This window comes from Podarcis erhardii, assembly GCF_964252035.2.
Source record: "Podarcis erhardii genome assembly, chromosome: 8".
Taxonomy (NCBI): Eukaryota; Metazoa; Chordata; class Lepidosauria; order Squamata; family Lacertidae; genus Podarcis; species Podarcis erhardii.
The window spans coordinates 76,476,374-76,497,856 of NC_138499.1; the positions used below are offsets into that span (position 1 = coordinate 76,476,374).

At 40.8% G+C, this 21,483-nt stretch overlaps 1 protein-coding gene across 6 annotated transcripts in view; it reads left to right on the top strand.

Annotated features, from left to right (window-relative positions):
- CDH18 (cadherin 18) overlaps positions 1–19,064 on the top strand; it is a 634,566-nt gene extending 615,502 nt beyond the window's left edge. For all 6 annotated transcript variants that reach the window (XM_081873024.1, XM_081873021.1, XM_081873022.1 and 3 more), the window contains 4 exons: positions 140–261; positions 3,170–3,287; positions 13,943–14,194; positions 16,956–19,064. In XM_081873024.1, the coding sequence (XP_081729150.1) occupies positions 140–261; positions 3,170–3,287; positions 13,943–14,194; positions 16,956–17,446 (983 nt within the window). In that variant the 3' untranslated portion in view covers positions 17,447–19,064. The remainder of the gene's footprint in view (positions 1–139; positions 262–3,169; positions 3,288–13,942; positions 14,195–16,955) is intronic.
- Positions 19,065–21,483: the final 2,419 nt, after the last annotated feature.

A 21,483-nucleotide genomic window follows, 5' to 3' on the forward strand; every position in this document is an offset into this window, starting at 1 on the left:
GTCGAATATCTGACAAGCCATTGTTTTACATCAAGTTCTGAACACCACTTTCAGTGCCAGAAAATTGCTTTGAGGGCAAGCTGCAAGGGTGTAAGTGTCTTCTGAAAGCTGGATCACTTTATTCTTTTGTATTTTACAGAAAGTCCTGGCCTCCTGAGCCATGTCCCCGTTGGAATAAAAATTCTTGACGTCAATGACAACCCTCCAGAGCTTGCTGAAGACTACGATGTAGTTGTCTGTGAGAATGCAAAGCCGAACCAGGTAACCTGATAGTCACACTCTTAATATCATATTTGAAAGGCATATAGTTTTAAAAAGTGTTTAATAGAGGAGACTGTAGATGTATGTGTATGTAGCCATGTGATTCAAATATGTAATTTGAATTATACATTTCAGACTGCACTAGAGATCTACAGGACAACATACATTGTTTTTATATATACACAGGGTTGTACTTAATCAAGTCCTATTCAGAGTACACCTATTGCAATTAATTAGCCTATGTTAGTCTTGCTTATTAACTTAAATGGGACTGAATAGGACCAGGACTGAATACCACCAGATAGATAGATAGATGATAGATAGATTGATAGATAGATAGATATAGATAGATGATAGATAGATAGATAGATAGATAGATAGATAGATGATAGATAGATAGATAGATAAATAGATAGATAGATAGATGATAGATAGATAGATGATAGATTTAGAGGTTTAGAATCCAAAACCTTTCATAAGAAATACACAGTAATCAATCTCCTGAACATACTGTATGCAATGAAGAGGCCAGATAGATATCCCTTTCGGAGAGAATCCCAGAGGGCATGGGCCACAGAGAAGGCCATGCACCTCATAGCCAGAGGAAGAAGCTTTCAGAAGATATAGTCATCAGGAAGAAGACACTTCCTGATGAAAGTTGGTCCAACAATGTGTAGGAGTTTTTTTTATGATTTTGTGAATAGCACTCAGAGGCATGCTGATGACAAGTGGACTTCTTTGAATACTGCAGCAATGGCATCCCAGCAGTTTGTCCATGTCAGCTACATCTCCTCTAAAGTCCTGTAACTTGTACAACCGTAAATAAACTTTTTGCTGCTGTGGGCTCTTTAAACGGTGACTAGGCATGGAACTCTCACTTCATATTCCCATACTTGTTTGACATCATTTTTCCTGGCTAAGTTGTTCGTGATGTTTTGGAATTGCTAAGGATATTTTTATTTTTATTTTTATTTTTATTTTTATTATTATTATTATTATTATTATTATTATTATTATTATTATATTTATTTGTGCCCCGCCCATCTGGGCGGCTTGCAACAAAGATTAAAAATACATTAAAACATCAGTCATTAAAAACTTCCCTAAACAGAGCTGCCTTCAGATGTCAGATAGTTGTTTATTTCCTTGACATCTGATGGGAGGGCGTTCCACAGGGCGGGCGCCACTACCGAGAAGGCCCTCTGCCCGGTTCCCTGTAACTTATTATTAATTGAATTTATATACCATCCTATACCTGGTATATAATCACACACACACAATTTTTTAAGGGCATAGGATGGCAAGTGCAAATGCACAGAATAAAATGCATCCATTTTGAATTGTATTCCAGCAATCTGCCGATGTGGGTGGATGACAGAGGTTTTTCCCCTCCAGGTCTTATGTTTTATTTCCCAGTGCTAGAACGATGTTGCTCAACAGTTTATCTTTACATTTGCATAGGACAAAATAAAACCACATATCTGCTGTGTCTTTTCGTATCCCACAATTCACTGCTGAGTTACAATGGGGGAACTAACATAAACCCTGATGTAACAATCTGTCAGATTTAATAGTTTTGCCTGGCAATGCAAATGCAAGAGGGGGGGACCCTGTTAACTATTAAGGCACTGTGTCAGCAATGCTGGCTCTAACTGAAAGGTGGCTTGTGAATGCCAATGCAGTGCCATTGTGCTTAAGACTGAGCACAGATTGGAGATATCTGATGTATCTTCACTTCAATGCACCCAGTAGGTGAGAATGCTTCACTCCTCTCTTCTGGAATGTTAAATACAGTGGTACCTTGGGTTGCAGACACTTCAGGCTACAGACGCTTCAGGTTACAGACTCCGCTAACCCAGAAATAGTACCTCGGGTTAAGAACTTTGCTTCAGGATGAGAACAGAAATTGCGCAGCAGTGGTGCGGCGGCAGTGGGAGGCTCCATTAGCTAAAGTGGTGCTTCAGGTTAAGGACAGTTTCAGGTTAAGAACAGACCTCCGGAATGAATTAAGTTCTTAACCTGAGGTACCACTGTACTGGGATTACATGGTATGGCTTTCATTCCATACCAGAGTCGACTCTCTTTGGAATATTTCAAACCACTCTGAGAATCAACAGTAAACGTATCACAGTTCTTTTGACTTCTTTCAAAATTCCTCAGATGTTTTCCCTGAGGAAGACCCCCTCCCCCCACCAACTCACTTTGAATCTAATCATAAGTGAAAGTTTGGAAGCATTTATGCACCCCCAAATATTTGTACACCATTATTGCAAATTGTCAACAAGGGCAGTTCAAGGGCAGTTCTTTGGGTTTCCTTTTTTTTTTTTTATCCTATACAATAGGATCCAATGCAAGGTAGGCATTTTGTATTGTGAAATAAACTTCTTGCAAAAAAAAAAAAATAATAATAAATAAAATCAAACAAATCAAACAAAAATTCCCAGGGGTGGAATTAAAAGTCCCAAGGAGAATGGAATCACTGGACTGTAGCATGCCAATATTAGGCCTGGTGATGAAAATAAACTTATATGTGAAATTTTTAAGTGACACATCAATCCTCTTCTGTAGGTATTAATGCAAATGTCTAACTAACAAAATCTTCAGAATGTCTTTGAATTTAAGACTCTTGACATACTGACATTCTGAGCATGTGTTTAGTTAATTTTACATTGTTGCTGAAATGTGTTGAGCAGAGAAACAAAACAGTAGTAGTAGTAATAATAGTAGTAGTAGTAATAATAATAATAATAATAATAATAATGCAGCTAATGGAAAAATAGTCATACTAGGACACTAGGCAGGTAGAAAATTGTGAAAGAAAGCTCAGCTTATAAGATTCTGCCGAGTTCTGCCAAAATTTGAATCCACTTCAAAGTTCATCACATCCACAATTCAATTTTCCTTCCAGGTTATCCAGACTATCGGTGCAACGGACAGAGATGACTTTGCAAATGGTCAAAGATTCCACTTTTCTCTGGACAACAGTTTCCCTTTGAATCCCAACTTTACGCTAAAGGACAATGAAGGTAAATCACACATTACTCTGCAAGCAAGGCTTGGTGTTTGTCTGGGATGTCTCGTTGAACAGAATGACTTCTTTTCTCATAATCTTTTTTGTCAGTGGGTGAAAACCACCATCTGTCAGGGCAGAAGTGGTTTATATAGCAAAGACTTCATATTCATAACCTTTGCATTGTGAATGATGAATATCTAGGAATCGTTTTGGAAGAAAATAACCTTGTAATATTTCTTCCCTGCTCTGTATTTTATTAGCTTTTGTAGTTACTCTGCATGTTGTTTAAAGGTTTTTTTGAGAGTTCTGTTGGGTTATAGAGTTGTACTTTAGCTTCTTGCTTGGGTAACACTAAGACCAGAATCATAACACATATTACGTTTTTAAATATTTATTTGTTGCATTTATATATTACCTGTATAATGGATAAATCTTCTGGCAAGTTTACAAACATTATTAACAGTACAAAATGCAAAGCAAAGTTCAAAACAATGAAATCAGTTATAGTCAATACAAACTAGCATTATGAAAATAATCTAAAATCCAAATAATCTAAAACTAATAGACTGTGGCATAAAACCATATCAACTCTTAACAAGGGGATAAGAATTTGGTGCAAGAATTTAAAAGCAACAAACAAATATATCTGTTATTATTAAAAAGGGGGGGGGGTGAGAATAAAAATATCTTCACCAAGCATCTCCCATGCCCCTTCAGCTAGTCAGCGTTCTGTGCCTGCTTATTCTTCAATCGACTTTTCCTTCTCCATTTTGTTTTTTTGCAGGTGAGTCTATGAACAGCTTTCACATCCTTCCCTGAAAACATTAAAGATAGCTTGCATATTTGTTTGTTTGTTTATAACATTTTTATCACACTTTTCAGTCAAACAGGCTCCCAGAGCAGCTTGCATAAAATCAAGAAATAAGAGCCCATTCCCTACTCATTGCATTAAAAGCCAAGATACACATCATTAAAGGAAAGGGGGATGGGGAAGGCAGGCAGGAGAGGCAACTCAGGCACCAATTGTTAAAGTTATATTGAGTTTGAAGTTGAATGGAGCTTCTTAGTATAAACTAAGAAGAAGAAGAAGAGTTTGCACTTGATATCCCACCTTTCACTCCCCTTAAGGAGTCTCAAAGCGGCTTATAATCTCCTTTCCCTTCCTCCCCCACAACAAACACTCTGTGAGGTGAGTGAGGCTGAGAGACTTCAGAGAAGTGTGACTAGCCCAAGGTGCATGTGGAGGAGCAGGGAAGCAAACCTGGTTCACCAGATTACGAGTCCACCACTCTCAACCACTACACCACCTATCCAGACAACAAAATTTTCTGTACCTTATTTATAACTAGGCCATTCTCTTTCTTCATCCTCCTTTGCCAGTCACACCAATCCATTCTTCCTCCTTCCCAGTTTACTTAGTTAAAAACAAAACAGCTTTTAGCCATTCTGTGGCAATTGAATTCCCATTGATCTGGCGGCTTTGAGGGCACTGTCACATTCAGATTGCTTATTTGTTTCCCTAAATATCATTGGACCTCTGGCAAACCGTGGGACTACCCTGAATGTGCCAAGGAGTAGGTGGTGTGATTTTTCACTACATTTGTTTAAGCACACAAAGAGTTGAAGCAAAAAAGAATGAGAACGATAAAAAAGTTAGGTCCAGTTGTAGACGACTCTGGGGTTGCAGCGCTCATCTTGCTCTATAGGCCGAGGGAGCCGGCGTTTGTCCGCAGACAGCTTCCGGGTCATGTGGCCAGCATGACTAAGAATTAAAGGCAACTGAGAAATCCAAAGAAGGGCGTTTAGGGTTTCTACTTTCTTAACCATTCAGGCATTGCATTTAGTAGATCAAGATGCAATTAGACCCTTCCCGAAAAAAAGAATTTGAAACAGTGATAAAAAAATTGTGTATTTCAAAAACACGTGAGTTCTGTTTATTGGATCCTTAAGTGTGTGGAGGGCTTTGCTGTTTCTTTTAAAGAATACAAATGTGTGCAAATAGCTGAACCCCAAAACACGAGAACCTGTCAACAAGGTAAGATTTGTCAAGTCTCACCTGGAAAATGTTATAAAACGAAACCTAAAGATACAGGTATATAATACCCATCTTTAATCATATTTTTATAGCCTAAATCAGTTGAAAGACTTCATGCAAATAGTGTTGGGCAACAAATTAAAATTTGCCAGAAGGAAAGACACAAAGCAGCATCTCCCATATCCCCTTCTCCTGGCATTTTATGGTAATATGTTTTTAAAAATCCTCAGATTGTGAATAATAAATGAACAAGTATTCTCCAAAGTGCTCTGGTATTCACTTGCCATAGCTCTACCATTATATCTCTGTTGCTTTGGGAGTTTCCCCAAAGTCTTTATTCAATACATTTTCCAGTACAGTAGCTCAATATAACTAGTGTGAGATAAACATACTCTTTGGCATGGAGGAAGAGAGATACAGTTGCCCTAGGTGGACTGTGGATTTTGGGGAATCATGCTTCCAAACTTTTAAAGACTTTGTTGCATTTCAGGCAGATGTTATCTGCAAGCTCAAAGTTCCAAGATTGAAATTTATATAATTAGGATCCTCAAGCTGAGGTGACTTGCATAACCACCTAACTCCATGTGAGACGAGATTCATGTGGAAAGATGGAATACATAATCATCTGTCTTTCTGGCCAGGAAGTCAAGCATGTGCTGATGGGCTCATTACAAAGCCCAGTTCCAGCTGGCAGGTTTAACAAAAAAAGTCACACTGATTCAACCCTGTTTGAACAGGGAGCCAGGCAACCACGTCATCTTAATTCAGTACCTCAATCTTCAGGAGCTTGGGGTTCTTTTCTTCCAAGATTCGCATTATTCAAGAAAATATGCCTTACTATTTGGATTGTAAGGTCAGAAGAAATATATTTGACAAGCCTGCTCAGAAGATACTTGGCTGTATCTAGACCAATAAAAGGTCTATGGTACCAACAGTGATAGGTGCTGGATTTTTTAAAAAAATATTCATGAAGAATACTCATGTCAGAATATAAAATAGTGTTATAGATTTGGCAGGATCCTCCCTCCCAACCCTAGAAATTAATAATAGGTAGGGTTTTAATTATTTGGAGTATTGAAGGGAAGATTGGAGGTCACTGGAAAAGTACAGGCTAAGATTCCTTTCCAAGCCACAGCCTTACCTGGGATAGGCATTAACATGCAAAAGGGGGTTGATGGTCTGGGCAGACAAAGTTTGCCATGGTGGTGGGGTGTGGGTTTGAAGTGACAGGAAAAGAGAATTTTTAATAATTGTGCTGGGAACAAGAAGGGAGAAAAAGAAGACTGGGATCCATATTGGACAGGCTGGCTGAAGGCTGGCTGGGAAAGATAGCTTAGACTTCAGGGCTGCACCTCTGTGGGAGACAAACCCCTACTGAAATGACCATGCTGTAAGATCTGGACTCCTTCCGTGCAGGCTGAAGGTGTAAATAGGTGAGTAAACCATATTTCTTAAAGCTGCAACAGTCTCCACCATGTCTCAATTCTCCAAAGGAACACAGACCCTGGGTGAGTGTCTGGAACCCCATGGACTCTTTCTGTCATTCAGCAGAGAGAGGGGGAGGCACCCAACTTCTATAACAATATATTCTCACCCAGAAATGTTTCTGTTGAGTATAGTGAAGTGGCAGAGCACCAGTGGAAAAGACAAGACAGTTTATTGAATACTAGGGCTGTGAACAGTCCCCCAGTTCTATTTAAGACCTGTTCCAGTGCTCCAGAACAGCATCAATATGACCCAGACTTCTCCTCCCCCCCTTGTCACCTACCCAGCCTCCTTTAGACAATCACAGCAAAATCCTGGGTTTTCGGACCAGGATTTGGGATAAGGCCATTGGAGTTGCAGAGCCCTCTTTCAATATTATTGTTCCAGGCAGATTAATTTCAATTAAATACCGGAAAAGCAGAAAAACACCTGGAGTGGGTGAATGGTTAAGAATCGGTGAATGGTTAAGAATAGTATTACATCTTAGCCATCTCTATTTAAAATGTTAATGGGTGAATACAAATCCTTAAGTAGCCAAAAGGGCTTCATGATGCACAAGAAGGAGGTAGCAGTATGCCTAGAGTTTCCTAAAAAAAGCTCAACAACTTTGGTAGATCACTGCAAGTTTTTTTATAGTGCGAGTAGATCTCAGTCTCTTGCAAGTTGGACATGCCTGACATAGTCCAATGACAAGAGAGAATGCATAGTAGCCACCAAATACTAAGCATTTGTTTGAGGAATGGGGTAGGAAGTAGCATGGACCCCTGAACCCCTGAACCAGAGCAATCCAAGCTACAACATTTTGTCCCTGTTCCCACATGTATATCAGTTCCCAGCTTTCCATTGCACCCATTCAGCATTCTTTCTGCTCTAGGTTAACCAATCACAAGAAGCATGCAGATAGATTAGGCTGGGGAAAGGAGCTAAATTAACCCCCATCCAAATGATGCCCCTGAATTGCATTCCTCTCCAGAACCAAGAACCAAGAAGATTATAGGCAGCTGTTGCTGTCAACTTTAAAAAGACAAATGCCTGACTGCATATGAGCACAGATCTTCCTTCTCTAAAGCTTTCAAAGGGAGTCCAGGGGTCAGGGGCCTTTGGGAATCATGACCTTTTGCTTCATTCTTCCTTTTTGGAGGATTGATGTGTTTAAGAAAAAATAAAATAATGAAAATACTCAGTTCCTTTCAGGCCCTTGACTTGTACGTGCAGTGCTACCTCGGGTTAAGTACTTAATTTGTTCCGGAGGTCCATACTTAACCTGAAACTGTTCTTAACCTGAAGCACCACTTTAGCTAATGGGGCCTCCTGCTGCTGCCGCACTGCTGGACCATGATTTCTGTTCTTATCCTTAAGCAAAGTTCTTAACCTGAAGCACTATTTCTGGGTTAGTGGAGTCTGTAACCTGAAGCGTATGTAACCCGAGGTACCACTGTATTTATTTTATTCTGCAAATATCCTCACCCCACCTCGATTTGACAAGCTTTCCCAAAGCTTTTTATTAAGCTCTGGTCTTCCTAGATTCCTTCAACCATTATAGTGTTACAATTGCCAACTTCATCTTTCAGATTTTGTTTCATTTTGTCTCAAACTTGCCTTGGGATTTTTTTAAAAGTACATCCTTTCCATCTTTTGTGCTTTTCATTTCTTCCCCCCACTCCACCCCACCCCTGGCTTGGATTTTCATCTTCAGAATATCCTTTTCCCTGTCTGTTGTTATCTGTTCCTTTGTCTCATATCTGCCTTCCCATTTTCATTCTCTCCCCACCCTTTGGAGCTTTGCAGCTAATCTTCTGTGCTTAAATTCTTTCATCATCGCTTGACTGCTACTCATGCCTTCTGTGTGAATTTAAACTTTATTCCACCCAGGCTCACTTTTTTCAGCTCCTGCAAAGCTTGATTCCACGTCTTCTCTTTTTAAGTCAGCAGGTTTGTCACGGCTGCTGTACCCAAATGTAATGGGTCACTTACTCTTTTTTTTTAAAAAAAATATTGCTGCATGGGGCAAAGAGGAGGCCATGCTTTCCTGATCAGCTGTAAAAAGACTGCCTAGCATGGCAATAGCCAATGTGGTGTCCTCCATATCTTGGGCTCCATCTCCATCACCCTCAGCAAGCATTGGCCAGTGATGAGGGTGATGAGAATTAAAACCCAATACAGTGATACCTCGGGTTACATACGCTTCAGGCTACATATGCTTCAGGTTACAGACTCCACTAACCCAGAAATAGTACCTCAGGTTAAGAACTTTGCTTCAGGATGAGAACAGAAATCGTGCTGTGGCGGGGGCAGCGGGAGGCCCCATTAGCTAAAGTGGTGCTTCAGCTTAAGAATAGTTTCAGGTTAAGAACGGACCTCCGGAATGAATTAAGTACTTAACCCGAGATACCACTGTACTATCTGGACAGCACCATGTTGGCTACCCTTGGCCTAGAAAATCATCCCAGGCGAGTTCAGCTGGAGAATGGATGGCTGGAGCACCTTACTTTCAAGGCTGTGGTTGCTGTTAATAGACCCCCATAATGCAATGTACAGAATGTTGGTGCATTCATTACTATGTAACAAGCATGAACAGTTTGCTTTTAAATAAAGATTACTGGTCCTGAATCCCAGGTAATGATGTATAGACCAGTGTTTCCCAACCTTGAGCCTCCAGCTGTTTTTGAACTACAATTCCCATCATCCCTGACCACTGGTCTTGCTAGCTAGAGATGATGGGAGTTGTAGTCCAAAAACAGCTGGAGGCCCAAGGTTGGGAAACACTGGTATAGACACCCCTGAAAAGAATTCCCCAATTTTAACAAAACTTCTTTTTGTTTTCCTTGAAATTTCTTACATTTTTGTCAGAGTACAACCCCAGAAATTCACCTTAACCTTTTGCTTGGGGGTGGGATCAGTTGCGGCTCTTGCTGGAGAAGTTCACTTACCTTAATTGGTGGGTGGTTTTGCAGCTGAACCATGAGCCCTGTGGTGTCCAGCAAGAGACCCGGATTTGGTTGACTGATGGTGATTGGTCAGGCTGGTGGGCTTTGGGTGGACTTTCCCCCCCTGGGGGGGGCAGGCTGACCAATCAGCATTGACTGGGCCTGCAGCTGGGTATAAATTGTAGCCTGGCCTTGCTGTCACTCCTGAGCTGGGCCAAAATGCCACAAGCTTATTGAGGAAGTGTTGTTCCTCAATAGCAGAGCATATTATTAATTGACTGGTTGATTAATTAAATTTTTATAGCACCCTATCTCCACAGGTCTCAGGATAAAATTGCGATCACATATCCTTTGCATGCAGAAGGTCCCAGGTTCAGTAGCTTCTGGCCGGCATGAGAAAGCTCTCTCTTGGAAATCCTGCAGAGGCACTGTCAGCCATTATAGACAGTGCTGAGCTGAGTGGACCAGTGGTCCAATTCCTAAAATACAAAATACAAAAAACAACCCAGCTATGTTTTGTAGAACAGGACCTGGTATGCTAGCTTCCTGGCCTGCTTACTAAGACAGTGAGGTGGTGGAGTGCAAATGCATTAGCACAGCCAATCTTGTATCTATGCATACAGTGGAACCTTGGTTCTTGAACTTAATCCATTCCAGAAGTCCGTTCGACTCCCAAAACATTTAAAAACCAAGGCGCGGCTTCCGATGGGCGCAGGTGTCCCAAAACAATAGCCGACAACCACATTGGATGTTCGGCTTCTGAAAAATGTTTGGAAACTGGAACTCTTACTTCTGAGTTTTTGGCATTCGGGAGCTGATTTGTTTGTCAACTAAGCTGTTTGAGAACCAAGGTTCCAACGTACTTCCATATATATATATATATATTGGTACCTCAGGTTACATACGCTTCAGGTTACAGACTCCGCTAACCCAGAAATAGTGCTTCAGGTTAAGAACTTTGCTTCAGGATGAGAACAGAAAACGTGCTCCGGCGGCATTGTGGCAACATGAGGCCCCATTAGCCCCATTCCAGAACGGATTAAGCACTTAACCTGAGGTACCACTGTATATAAACTCCCCACCACCTCAACAGCAACCTACCAGCTGGGAAACTAGCACAGCGGCTCTGCTCCACTGAGTGGTCCACTTCTACCCATTATGAAGCAACTCTACATTTAATTTGATTGGCATCTGTCTGCATTGGGAGCCTGCTGTGGCTGTAGAGACCAATACAGGAGAGAGATGTTTTGTTGCATCTGAGGCAGATGAAGACACCCGGTTGTTCTGTTGCCGATGCACCATGGCATTTCCTCTCTTTGTGCTCCTCCCAGTGGTCATTCATCTTCTGGTCACTGCCTGTCTGTTTGTCTCCAGGCACTGTGGTCATCTGCAAGGGATTCCCACATGGTGGGGTTGACGTTGCCATTCTTGAACTAGAAAGACATTTATCCAGGAGCTGTAACCTTCATTTTTAAACTCCCTCTTGGGACAAGGAAGGAACCACTCAACATTACCTTTTGGCAACTCTATGTAACTATAGGATATGATGATGCATCTTTCTAAGTATGTTATCAGCAGTATGGTGTATATATTTCTGCAGGGACCATGCTTTCTTCCCATTCTTAAACTGCTCTGCTGGCTTCATTCATTTGAGCTGACCTACGGTAGAATGAAATTCTGAAGATCACGCTGCAAGCCTTTCATGAAGTCACTCTTAAATAGTATAGCAGTCATAAATGCCAGTCTATTCAGGCTCTCATACTCTTTATTAGCTTGGAATCTAGACCAATAGAATCTCATTATAACTTCAGGGGGGAAATGGTGTTGGAACTATTAAAGATTTTTCAGTTAGCCGACAGCAAAGCTAGGAAGTCAGACCCCTCTACTACTTTCATAAAATAAAACAAGAAGTAAGAGTAAGGCGACAAGGGGCTTTTATACTTTTAAAGCTTTTAAACTAGTTTCTCTACATCATGCTGTAGCAGAAAAAGATAAATCCCTATGTTGTTTTTTTCTACTTCGGGTTAGATTTTTATGTGAAATGTACTATATAGACAATGATACATGATACAGTATCTTTATTGATTGCAAAAGTGTGTGGATGTGATATGAAGTCACTTACCAGTCTTTTGAATCAAGGCTTGAAATGAAACCGTGTGCAGGAAAATCAGAACCAGGGTAGATCTTGCCTGCCTACTCACAAATTGCCAAAAGGCTCTCCTTTCAAATCAGTTGTTCGGGAAAATGAAATCGGTGCAGTCCATTACCAGGACTCCAGTCCCATAATGCAAGTGATTGGTGGGGAAAAACAAAACCAGCAAGTGTTGATCAAGGCAGAGCTCAAATATGGGCCCAGCGAATAAGCTAGCTTGCCAGATTTGAAAACCACAGCAGCTTGAAGCCGTGATCAACACCACAAGAAGGCAAGCTCCATGGGGGCGGGGGATGCTTCAGAAATTCACTCCTTTTGAATTCTGAACTGAAGAGATACAATAATGGAATCATAGAATTGTAGAGTTGGACTGAGGGTCATCAAGTCCAACCCCAGGCGATGCAGGAATCTCAACTAAAGCATCCATGTCAATCACAAACAGCTACCCCATGAATTTGCAAGTGCGAATTTTGTGATTCACTATTTTTCACAGTTCTCCAGATGCAATTTTGCATGCCTTAGCTGTTTACAAATAATAAAAATATGGGGAGAGGAGTAACTGCCCATGCAGATATCAACATTTGTGGTATTTCACTCTTGCAAATGCATAGAACTATTTTTTTTATTTTTTATTTTGCATGAGCATAATACCAGTGTTGGCATGTATACAGAGAAGCAAGAATGTGATTGATATCTGTACAATTCTCAATAATAGTTGAGCGAAATCACCTATTTGAAGAGAAACTAAAAAAGAAGTCTGTGATTAACTTTGTATGGCAAGAAAGCAGAGCCATTGTTTTTAAAAAGGCAAAAAAAAAAAAAGACTGCTTCCTCCACCCTTTGTTATATATGTAAAAATAAAAAAGGAATCCAGAAAGAATAATATTGCTTGAATTGTAATCTTATATTAGAAGTGGATTGACTTTTACTCAGTGCCCTGATTTTAAATAGATGCAAATGGTGTGATGTGACATTGTACTGTTGTTCATTGTCCACAGCTGGGGGAATAGAGAAGAGATTCTACCTTGTTGAAAAGGGTTGTATGAACTTTTTCACCAAGATGGATCCTGAGATTGCCCCTTTATTGCCATGTGGGCTACCAGCAAGTCTGTATGGGTGACGGAATGGGGGGCATGGCATAAGACCAGAATGTTGGGAGGCAGTTGGAGGATGGATGGTGGCTAACAGATTGAGGCTGAATCCTGACAAGACAGAAGTACTGTTTTGGGGGGACAGGGGGCGAGCAGGTATGGGGGACTCCCTGGTCCTGAATGAGGCAACTGTGCCCCTGAAGGACCAGGGGCACAGCCTGGGAGTCTTTTTGGACTCACAGCTGTCCATGGAGGTGCAGGTCAGTTCTTTGTCTAGGGCAGCTGTTTACCTGCTCCATCTGGTACGCAGGCTGAGACCCTACCTACCCACAGACAGTCTCGCCTGAGTGCTGAATGCTCTAGTTATCTCCTGCTTGTACTATTGCAATGCGCTGTATAGGGGGCTACCTTTGAAGGTGACTTGGAAACTACAATTAATCCAGAATGCGGCATCTAGACTGGTGACTGGGAGTGGCCACCGAGACCATATAACACTGGTCCTGAAAGACCTACATTGGCTCCCAGTACATTTCCGAGCACAATGCAAAGTGTTAGTGATGACCTTTAAAGACCTAAACGGCCTCAACCCAGTATACCTGAAGGAGCATCTCCACCCCCATCATTCAGCCCAGATACTGATTTCCAGCTCCAAGTGCCTTCTGGTGGTTCCCTTACTGTGAGAAGTGAAGTTACAGGGAACCAGACAGAGGGCCTTCTCAGTAATGGCATCCGCCCTGTGGAACGCCCTCCCACCAGATGTCAAGGAACAACTATCTGACTTCTAGAAGACATCTGAAGGCAACCCTGTTTAGGGGAGTTTTTAAAGTTTGATGTTTTATTGTGTTTTTAATATTCTGTTGGGAGCCACCCAGAGTGGCTGGGGAAACCCAGCCAGATGGGTGGGGTATAAATAATAAATGATGACGATGACTAAATGCAATTATTAAGATTACTCTGACTCGCTTTCTCTTCTTGTAGATAACACAGCCAGTATCCTGACCAGGCGGAGGAGATTTAGTCGGACGATTCAGGATGTGTATTACCTCCCCGTGGTGATCTCTGACGGAGGGATCCCTTCTCTCAGCAGTAGCGCCACCCTTGTGATACGAGTGTGTGCGTGTGAAAGAGACGGGAGGGTGAGGACCTGTCATGCAGAGGCATTCCTCTCCTCTGCAGGATTGAGTACGGGGGCCTTAATTGCCATCCTGCTGTGTGTCATCATTCTCCTGGGTAAGCCTCTCTCAGAATTAAATACCGGTGTCCTTTCCGTGGCCTTCAGATGATCACAGAAACAATGTGGCTTTTTCAGTATAATGTCATTCTGAACCAGGAATCACTTGTGATAGGAGGTAATTAGAAATACAAAGCTTTGATATATATTTTTTATATTAAAAAAAAATTGGTAAAGACTTTAGCTAAAATTAATAGGACCAAGAAGCCTTTAAAGCAGACAGCTGAACTGCTGGCATCCTGTGGAATTAATTTTGCAGAGGTCACTAAGTAATTAGCACTGCTGATCTACCCAGGTAATTTGGTAAGATTTTCAGGAACCAATTCGAGTTGCATGTCCAGTACTCTTGGGGGAAGTAATAAAAAGAAGAAAGGAGAAGAACCTTTTTGAAACAGATTCCTCTGCCAGAAGGACTTTCAGGAGTGTATGAAAGCCATTTGCTAATTATCTCTGTGGGATGAGCTGATAACGACACAAAGCATCATCAAGAGGGGCAAGGGACAGTGCAGGCAAGAAGATGATTCTATTAGATAAATGTCCTTGGAAATGCATTTTCTCTGAATACTTTATGTGCTTAGATTTATCTGAATAGTACCCATTAGCTAATATTCCCTCTCATTTGGCTCTGACTCAACCTGCTCACACTGTCTTTACATGTATATTTGCACACTAAACAGAGCTTGAGAAGAAAGTCCCTTTGAAGAACAAATGCTGCTCACAATGGGATGAATCTATAATGACCCATATACTAATATTGTTAGAAATTAAAGAAGTGAATCTTTATCCAGATAAAGGAAGTTCTTTAATGTATGACATTATTCTTAAATATCTTCATTAGCAATCTTCATTGCTTCCGTTCTCCAGGGAAGTTTTTATTTTATTGTTTGAAATTTTTGATAAGGAGCAACCCATTTTTGCTTGCCCCCCCCCCAATAATTTTTTTATAGTCTCATTAAGTGAAATTGAAATCCCTCATTCCCGCCATGTCCTCATCTGAGTGGTTTTGGTCAGTGTCCATTTTACAATTGCTTATACCCATTCCCAGTGGCCCCAATCCTGAAAAAAAGAGTTAGTTATGCTTAAGTTCCAAGAAAATTTGTGATAATAATTTGCGGCAGCCTTTCATCCCTCAACTGTAAAAAAACAAACAAATCAGATTACCGCCCCCCCATTAATACCTGTGCACAAATTATTGATGTGGCAAGTAATATCTTCCTAACTTGTGAGAAAAAAATCATTAAGATTTAGACCTATTTAGATATAATATTATGGGTTTTGGGGTGCTAGAGTTTGTGGGTGCCTGGAATGAGTGGGTGCTGGTGTTTGATCAATGCTTGGAGGGGCTGCCAGACAGGTTTTCCCATTCAGGAGATCGCCTGGGAGAAGAACCATCAAGGATAAGAAAGGGAACAGGAGAAGAGCCATTAAGAAGCAGGTATAGGCAGATATAGGATGCACCAGACAACAAGCGAGTGGGAGCCCCTCCTTCCACTGAGCGATAGTTGTCAGAAGACATTGTGAGACTTTTTAGGAGGTGGAAGTTTCAGGATTGCAATTTTCCTGATGTGAGCTGGGGGGGGGAGTGTCAGTCTGCAAGCAGCAAGTCGTGACAGGGGACAGAGGGTCATGGCTGATTTCTGCTGGCATCCAAGACTTCGGCCATGGGAGAACCAAGAACGCTCTCTGATTGTAATGCTCAGGTTGCATATATGTGTAAATGAACTGTATATGGTAAAGACGCCATGGTCTCTGTTGTGCTTCATTGTCCGAAAGGAAACACAGACCCTGGTAAGAGTGCCTGGAATTCCCTGACATCCCACACTGAAGTGGAGATTGGAGATTGCATGTAACAATATTATTAGGATCTAGATATATTTAATTATGGAATCATTGTATACACCACTGCTACAGCTTTAATTTATTGAAAGCAGGTATTTCATGTCTATGACATGTCAGGGAAACTTCATCTCGAGAGCAATAATCTTTAATTCTTTTGGTACATTCATAAACTTAAGTTTTGTTGATGGTTGGTGAGGCTAATTTTAATCACTAAGTGTGGCACATCAGGGCAGACTTGGTTATTTTATTCATTCATTCATTTCTTTTTGTCCTAGTGTGTGACTAGAATTGAGCCCATAAAGGAAACTATTAAATATTGCTTTCCTTTTCACAATTAATGGTAGCATTGAGTGGTAAATTATATTTTGATACTAGGCAAATTTACTGAAAAGGGTTCCAGTCATATTTTTTTATTTCTTCTTCAAGGCTGTTGTTTTGGATATGTTAGTAGTAAGTAAAGCAAACATTTCCAAGCACAAGAAAGTGAAAACCCTCCCAGAGTATAATGGATATTTAAAATCTGGAAAGTAGCCAGAAAAGGGGGGGGGTGACACAGATAAGGCAAGCTGATGACAGGGGAAGGATAGATTATTCAAAGAAACTGAGAGATACTTGGCTGATATTTGTTGGAATATGAAATATGGGTCTTTTCAAATTCCAGAAAATACGTTGATACCCTGTAATTAGATTATGTAATATTATGGGGTGGGGGGGAGAGAGAGATTAGTTTAACTTTCACTTCTTACAGTATCTCAGAGAAGATCCTATATGGGAAGTTTTGGTATCATGCACATTTATTTCACTTTAATCAGTTAATGAATTGATAGATGAATCTGCTAAAAGCTATATGATTCATCAGCATAAAAAATATCATTTAATCAGCCAGCAGCCCTTCTAATCTGCTATCTTGAATTTCCTCAGCAATAGTGGTCCTTTTCATCACACTAAGACGCAGCAAAAAAGAGCCTCTGATTATTTCGGAGGAGGACGTCCGGGAAAATGTTGTTACCTATGATGATGAAGGAGGAGGTGAGGAAGACACTGAAGCTTTTGACATCACTGCCCTGCGGAACCCATCAGCTGCTGAGGAACTGAAGTATCGGCGGGATGTGCGGCCTGAAGTCAAACCCACCCCCAAGCATCCCACTTCATCCTGTCTTGACAGTATAGATGTTCAGGAATTTATTAAGCAAAGATTGGCAGAAGCAGACCTCGATCCTAGTGTGCCCCCATATGATTCCCTACAAACTTACGCATATGAGGGTCAAAGGTCAGAAGCTGGATCTATCAGCTCCTTGGATTCAGCCACTACACATTCTGACCAGGATTATAATTACCTTGGTGACTGGGGACCAGAGTTTAAGAAGCTAGCTGAACTTTATGGAGAAATAGAATCTGAAAGAACAACTTAAATTCTCGTTATCATTCCTCAAATACGGAACATTTTAGTTCCCCAAGCAACTTGGAGACATAACGACAGCAGTGGTTTAACAGCAAACAATCTTTATCTGAATATATTATAGAAATACAGTACTTGGAGCAAACTGATGTACACAGTTACTGTAGAAACAAGTGCCCTTTTCACATTTGAAACTGGGTTCTTCAATTGGATGGAAATTTGGAAGAAGAAACAGAAAAAGATATGCCCCAAAGGAAAAGATTGTCCCTTTGTGTATATTTTTAATTGCTCAATAAAGTCTGTGGTGCAGTATCAGTAACGATACCCTAAGTAAACCAAGCAATGGCCAATATTACTTTAATATCCCTAAATATACCCAGAGCTACATTGAGTCTATAGTGATGCCTACTTGTGAGAAGAACAAATCTTGTTTGGATAGTTGAAATAATGTGTCTAGCTCTGTTTATAAGTTTAGAGGGGTTAAGGTAATGATGGGGAGAGGTCATTTGCTTCTGTTGTAATACATCCCAGGAATACTACTTCTTTCAGAAGGGTGTAATGGAATTGCTCAATTAAGTGCCATTTTAGTGTCTGCCCATACTAACACCCATCTGAATTTTATTTACATGCCAACATCTATTGGGGGTGACACATTTCAATGGGCCAATCCTAATCTTCCCATCCATGGTGAGCTCATGAACCAAGCATTCTATTGAACCTCATAATTCCACCCTCCCACTGCCAGAACTTTGCTGTTACTGAGTGGTATCGAAGCTGTTGCTTCCATTTTTATTGTTATTTTGCCTGCTATTTTTAACAGCATTTCAAATACAACAACAGATTTTTTTAAAAAAAATAATAATTAAATTGAACAATATAAAATGTCTTTCTGCCATGAAGGAGAAGATGAAAAGGCTTTCTCAGTTTGGTTTGGTTTTTAAGTCATTGTTTTATTATGTGTTAAGCTATGCAACAGCTTGGGTTGCCTGGTCTTCACTGGGATTGGTGAATGTAGATAAGATATTGCCAATCATATTGCTGCTCTAAATCCCAAAAGAAATTTGTCACTTGATAAGGTGTTGTCATAGCCATTTTCTGTATCTTCACAGGATGGCATAGAGAGCATTATCAGGCAATTCCAATGTCAGGTTCGGCATCCATGGGAAGACTTTGGGTGCAAAAAACAACCTGAAGGCAAACGATGCGATTCCCATCTCAGAAGTTAAACGGGTCTGGGTCGTGCAATGCAATGGTCCAAAGGGCATCAGCAGTACAAGACATGCACATCACTGGAGTGCAAAGTAGAGCTGTAAAAGTATCTTAAAATGTTCTCAAAATTTATTGTAAGACGATAGAACTATGATTTACTGTGGCAACACCCAATATGTTTGGAGGGACATGCCCTTATTTTATGTCCAATTATTTAAGTTTGGTAAGTATATGTAAGATTTATGCTGTTTTGGGTCACTTGTTGAAGATTGTATGCATATTTTATATTACTTCTAGTGTATTTTAAATCAAGCTTTATACAGATAAAGCTGCTTGGGTCCTTCAAAACATGTTGGGTATTCCATTAAAAATAAAAATAAAATAAAAGATTTATTCTATTGTAATAAACATTGACAAAGAAAGATATAGCTCTTTTGTGCACTATTGGTGTTGCAATCTCTTGTTTCTTTGCAACACTGAGGTCACCGGGGACCCCTCTCCCAAGTTAACTACCCCAAGCTCGTGAATAAAATGGTGAGGTACAACTTTAATATTCAAGGTAAACCTGTGAGCATGGGGAAATTGCCTTATAATTTATTGTGCTACATAGGATCCCACACAGATAAGGCTGGATCCTACTCAATGCTTCCTTCTCATATATGTAACTGTTTATTTTCCTACACATCTACGTGCATTTGCAGGATCATTCAAAAAGGCATCTGCATGAGGGTCAGAGTTCTTAAATCCATTGATTAACTTGGGGCCTCTATATCAGAAGGGGGGCGGGGGGTCTATTGTTTGAATAAGGAAACAGAGCCAAGAAAAGATTGTATTAGTTATGATAGTTTGTTTTAGTATTTTAGTTTATACTTCATTTAGTTATGATCTTGTTGCATAGCTAGATTTTATGGCTTTGTTTGTTAGGGATGCATTTGTGTGTTTGAGAGAGAGAAAAACGTCACTCTTGGTTTTTTTCCTTGTTTTTGTGACACTAAATTAATTTTACAAGTGTGGCAAGGCAAAAGGCAGTATTTATTTCATTGCAAGTCAGTTTCACTTAGGCTGCAATTTTGCAGGAACACAACACAAGTAATAACTAGGCGGGGTGCATTTTCTGTTCAGTGGTGAGGTCTTGAAGTTAGTAGAGGCTATTAATGAATATAGCTGTAGAATTTGATTTCTCACCAGTTCACATTTAATATGTTGGTTTTGCTCCCCATCTTTCTATTGACAAGGCACTTATTACACTCCAAACCGTAGCTGAAATCCTGATCCTGCAAAGGATTGTTGCAATTGAATTTCTCCAGAATCATGATCTAGGGTTGGCAAACTAGGTGAGAAATTGCACAGGCACTGAATTCCCTCAGGAAACTCTCCTGAGGTTACTGTCTAATCACTTGCAGGAGAACTATGTCGTCACCACTCCATCATACTCCATACTTAAGAGTGAGTTGGAAGTCCTCACCCTGGACTACAGATATTTCTGGACCCAAATATGATAGCACTGGAACAGGTGAACAGTTTCTGCACTCCAAACACAGAGATAGAACATTGCAGTCAATCTGTATAAACACCTTGATTTTGCCACTTCTACCTCTGAATTAGTGTTTCTTCAGGGGAGTTGACATTAACTAACCACATTATGCTAGAGATGGACCGTAGTTTCTGCTTACCACTAATGAATTACTTCTATCACTGCTTATAGCAGTGTACCCCCCAAGCTTCAAATACTTGAGGTGCACTTCTTTTTGTCAGAATCAAAACTGAAGGCCCGCCCCTATGGTGGAAAACAGCCAAAAGCCATTATTTTTAGCGTATTTAAAACGTAAGAATTCCTCAATCTTAGGGAAACCCACTACTTGCATTTCTGCTAATTTGAGCATGTGTCCTGGTTTAAAAGGGAGACGAGTCAGGCTAGAGATATGATAGGTGACCTCCAATCACATCCTTTTCCCCTGGCTGAAGTGGATATGAAGATGGCCAAGATAGTTATCACACAGAATGCAAGTCTTCTCTATGAGTAAATATGTTGGGCCTGCAATACACTCTAGATATTTTTTTAACAGTACAATCCTAGACCTTTCTGCACACTTGCAATGCTAGCTTCCTGGTACAGTCATACCTCAGGTTACAGATGCTTCAAGTTGGGTTTTTTCAGGTTACGGACCACTGAAACCCGGAAGCACTGGAACAGGTTACTTCCAGGTTTTGGTGGTTGCGCATGCGCAGAAGCACTAAATCACGCTTTGCACATGTGCAGAAGCGCTGAGTCACAACCCACACGTGCGCAGACACACAGCTGCAGGTTGCGAACGCTGCAGATTGCGAACATGCATCCCGCACGAATCACGTTTGCAACTCAAACGTCCACTATAGTGGTGCCCATGCCACTTGCTGAAAGGGCAAAACACAAGATATGGGGTTAGCATGGTGTGAATGCTTTACTGGGAGCCACCTGTACCATGCCAGGCTCCCATCACTTCACCACTCCCTCCTGGAGTGGTGGCCTTTGCCAGGAAGCTGGCACTGCCACATGAGCTGCTTCTGGTCTACTCAGAAGTGAGTCTTACAGGGTTCAATGTGGCTTACTCCCACATACAGGATTGCTGTCTCAAATTATTACTGACTTTACATTAGGAATTCTCTCCTGACACGCTAATGTACTCAGTGCACAGATCAGGAATTAGTGGACTGCTTACCCCTAAATAAATGAATACAGTGGTAGATCAGGTTAAGAACTTAATTCGTTGTGGAGGTTCTTAACCTGAAACTGTTCTTAACCTGAGTTACCCCTTTAGCTAATGGGGTCTCCTGCTGCTGCCACCGCGCTGCCACTGCTCG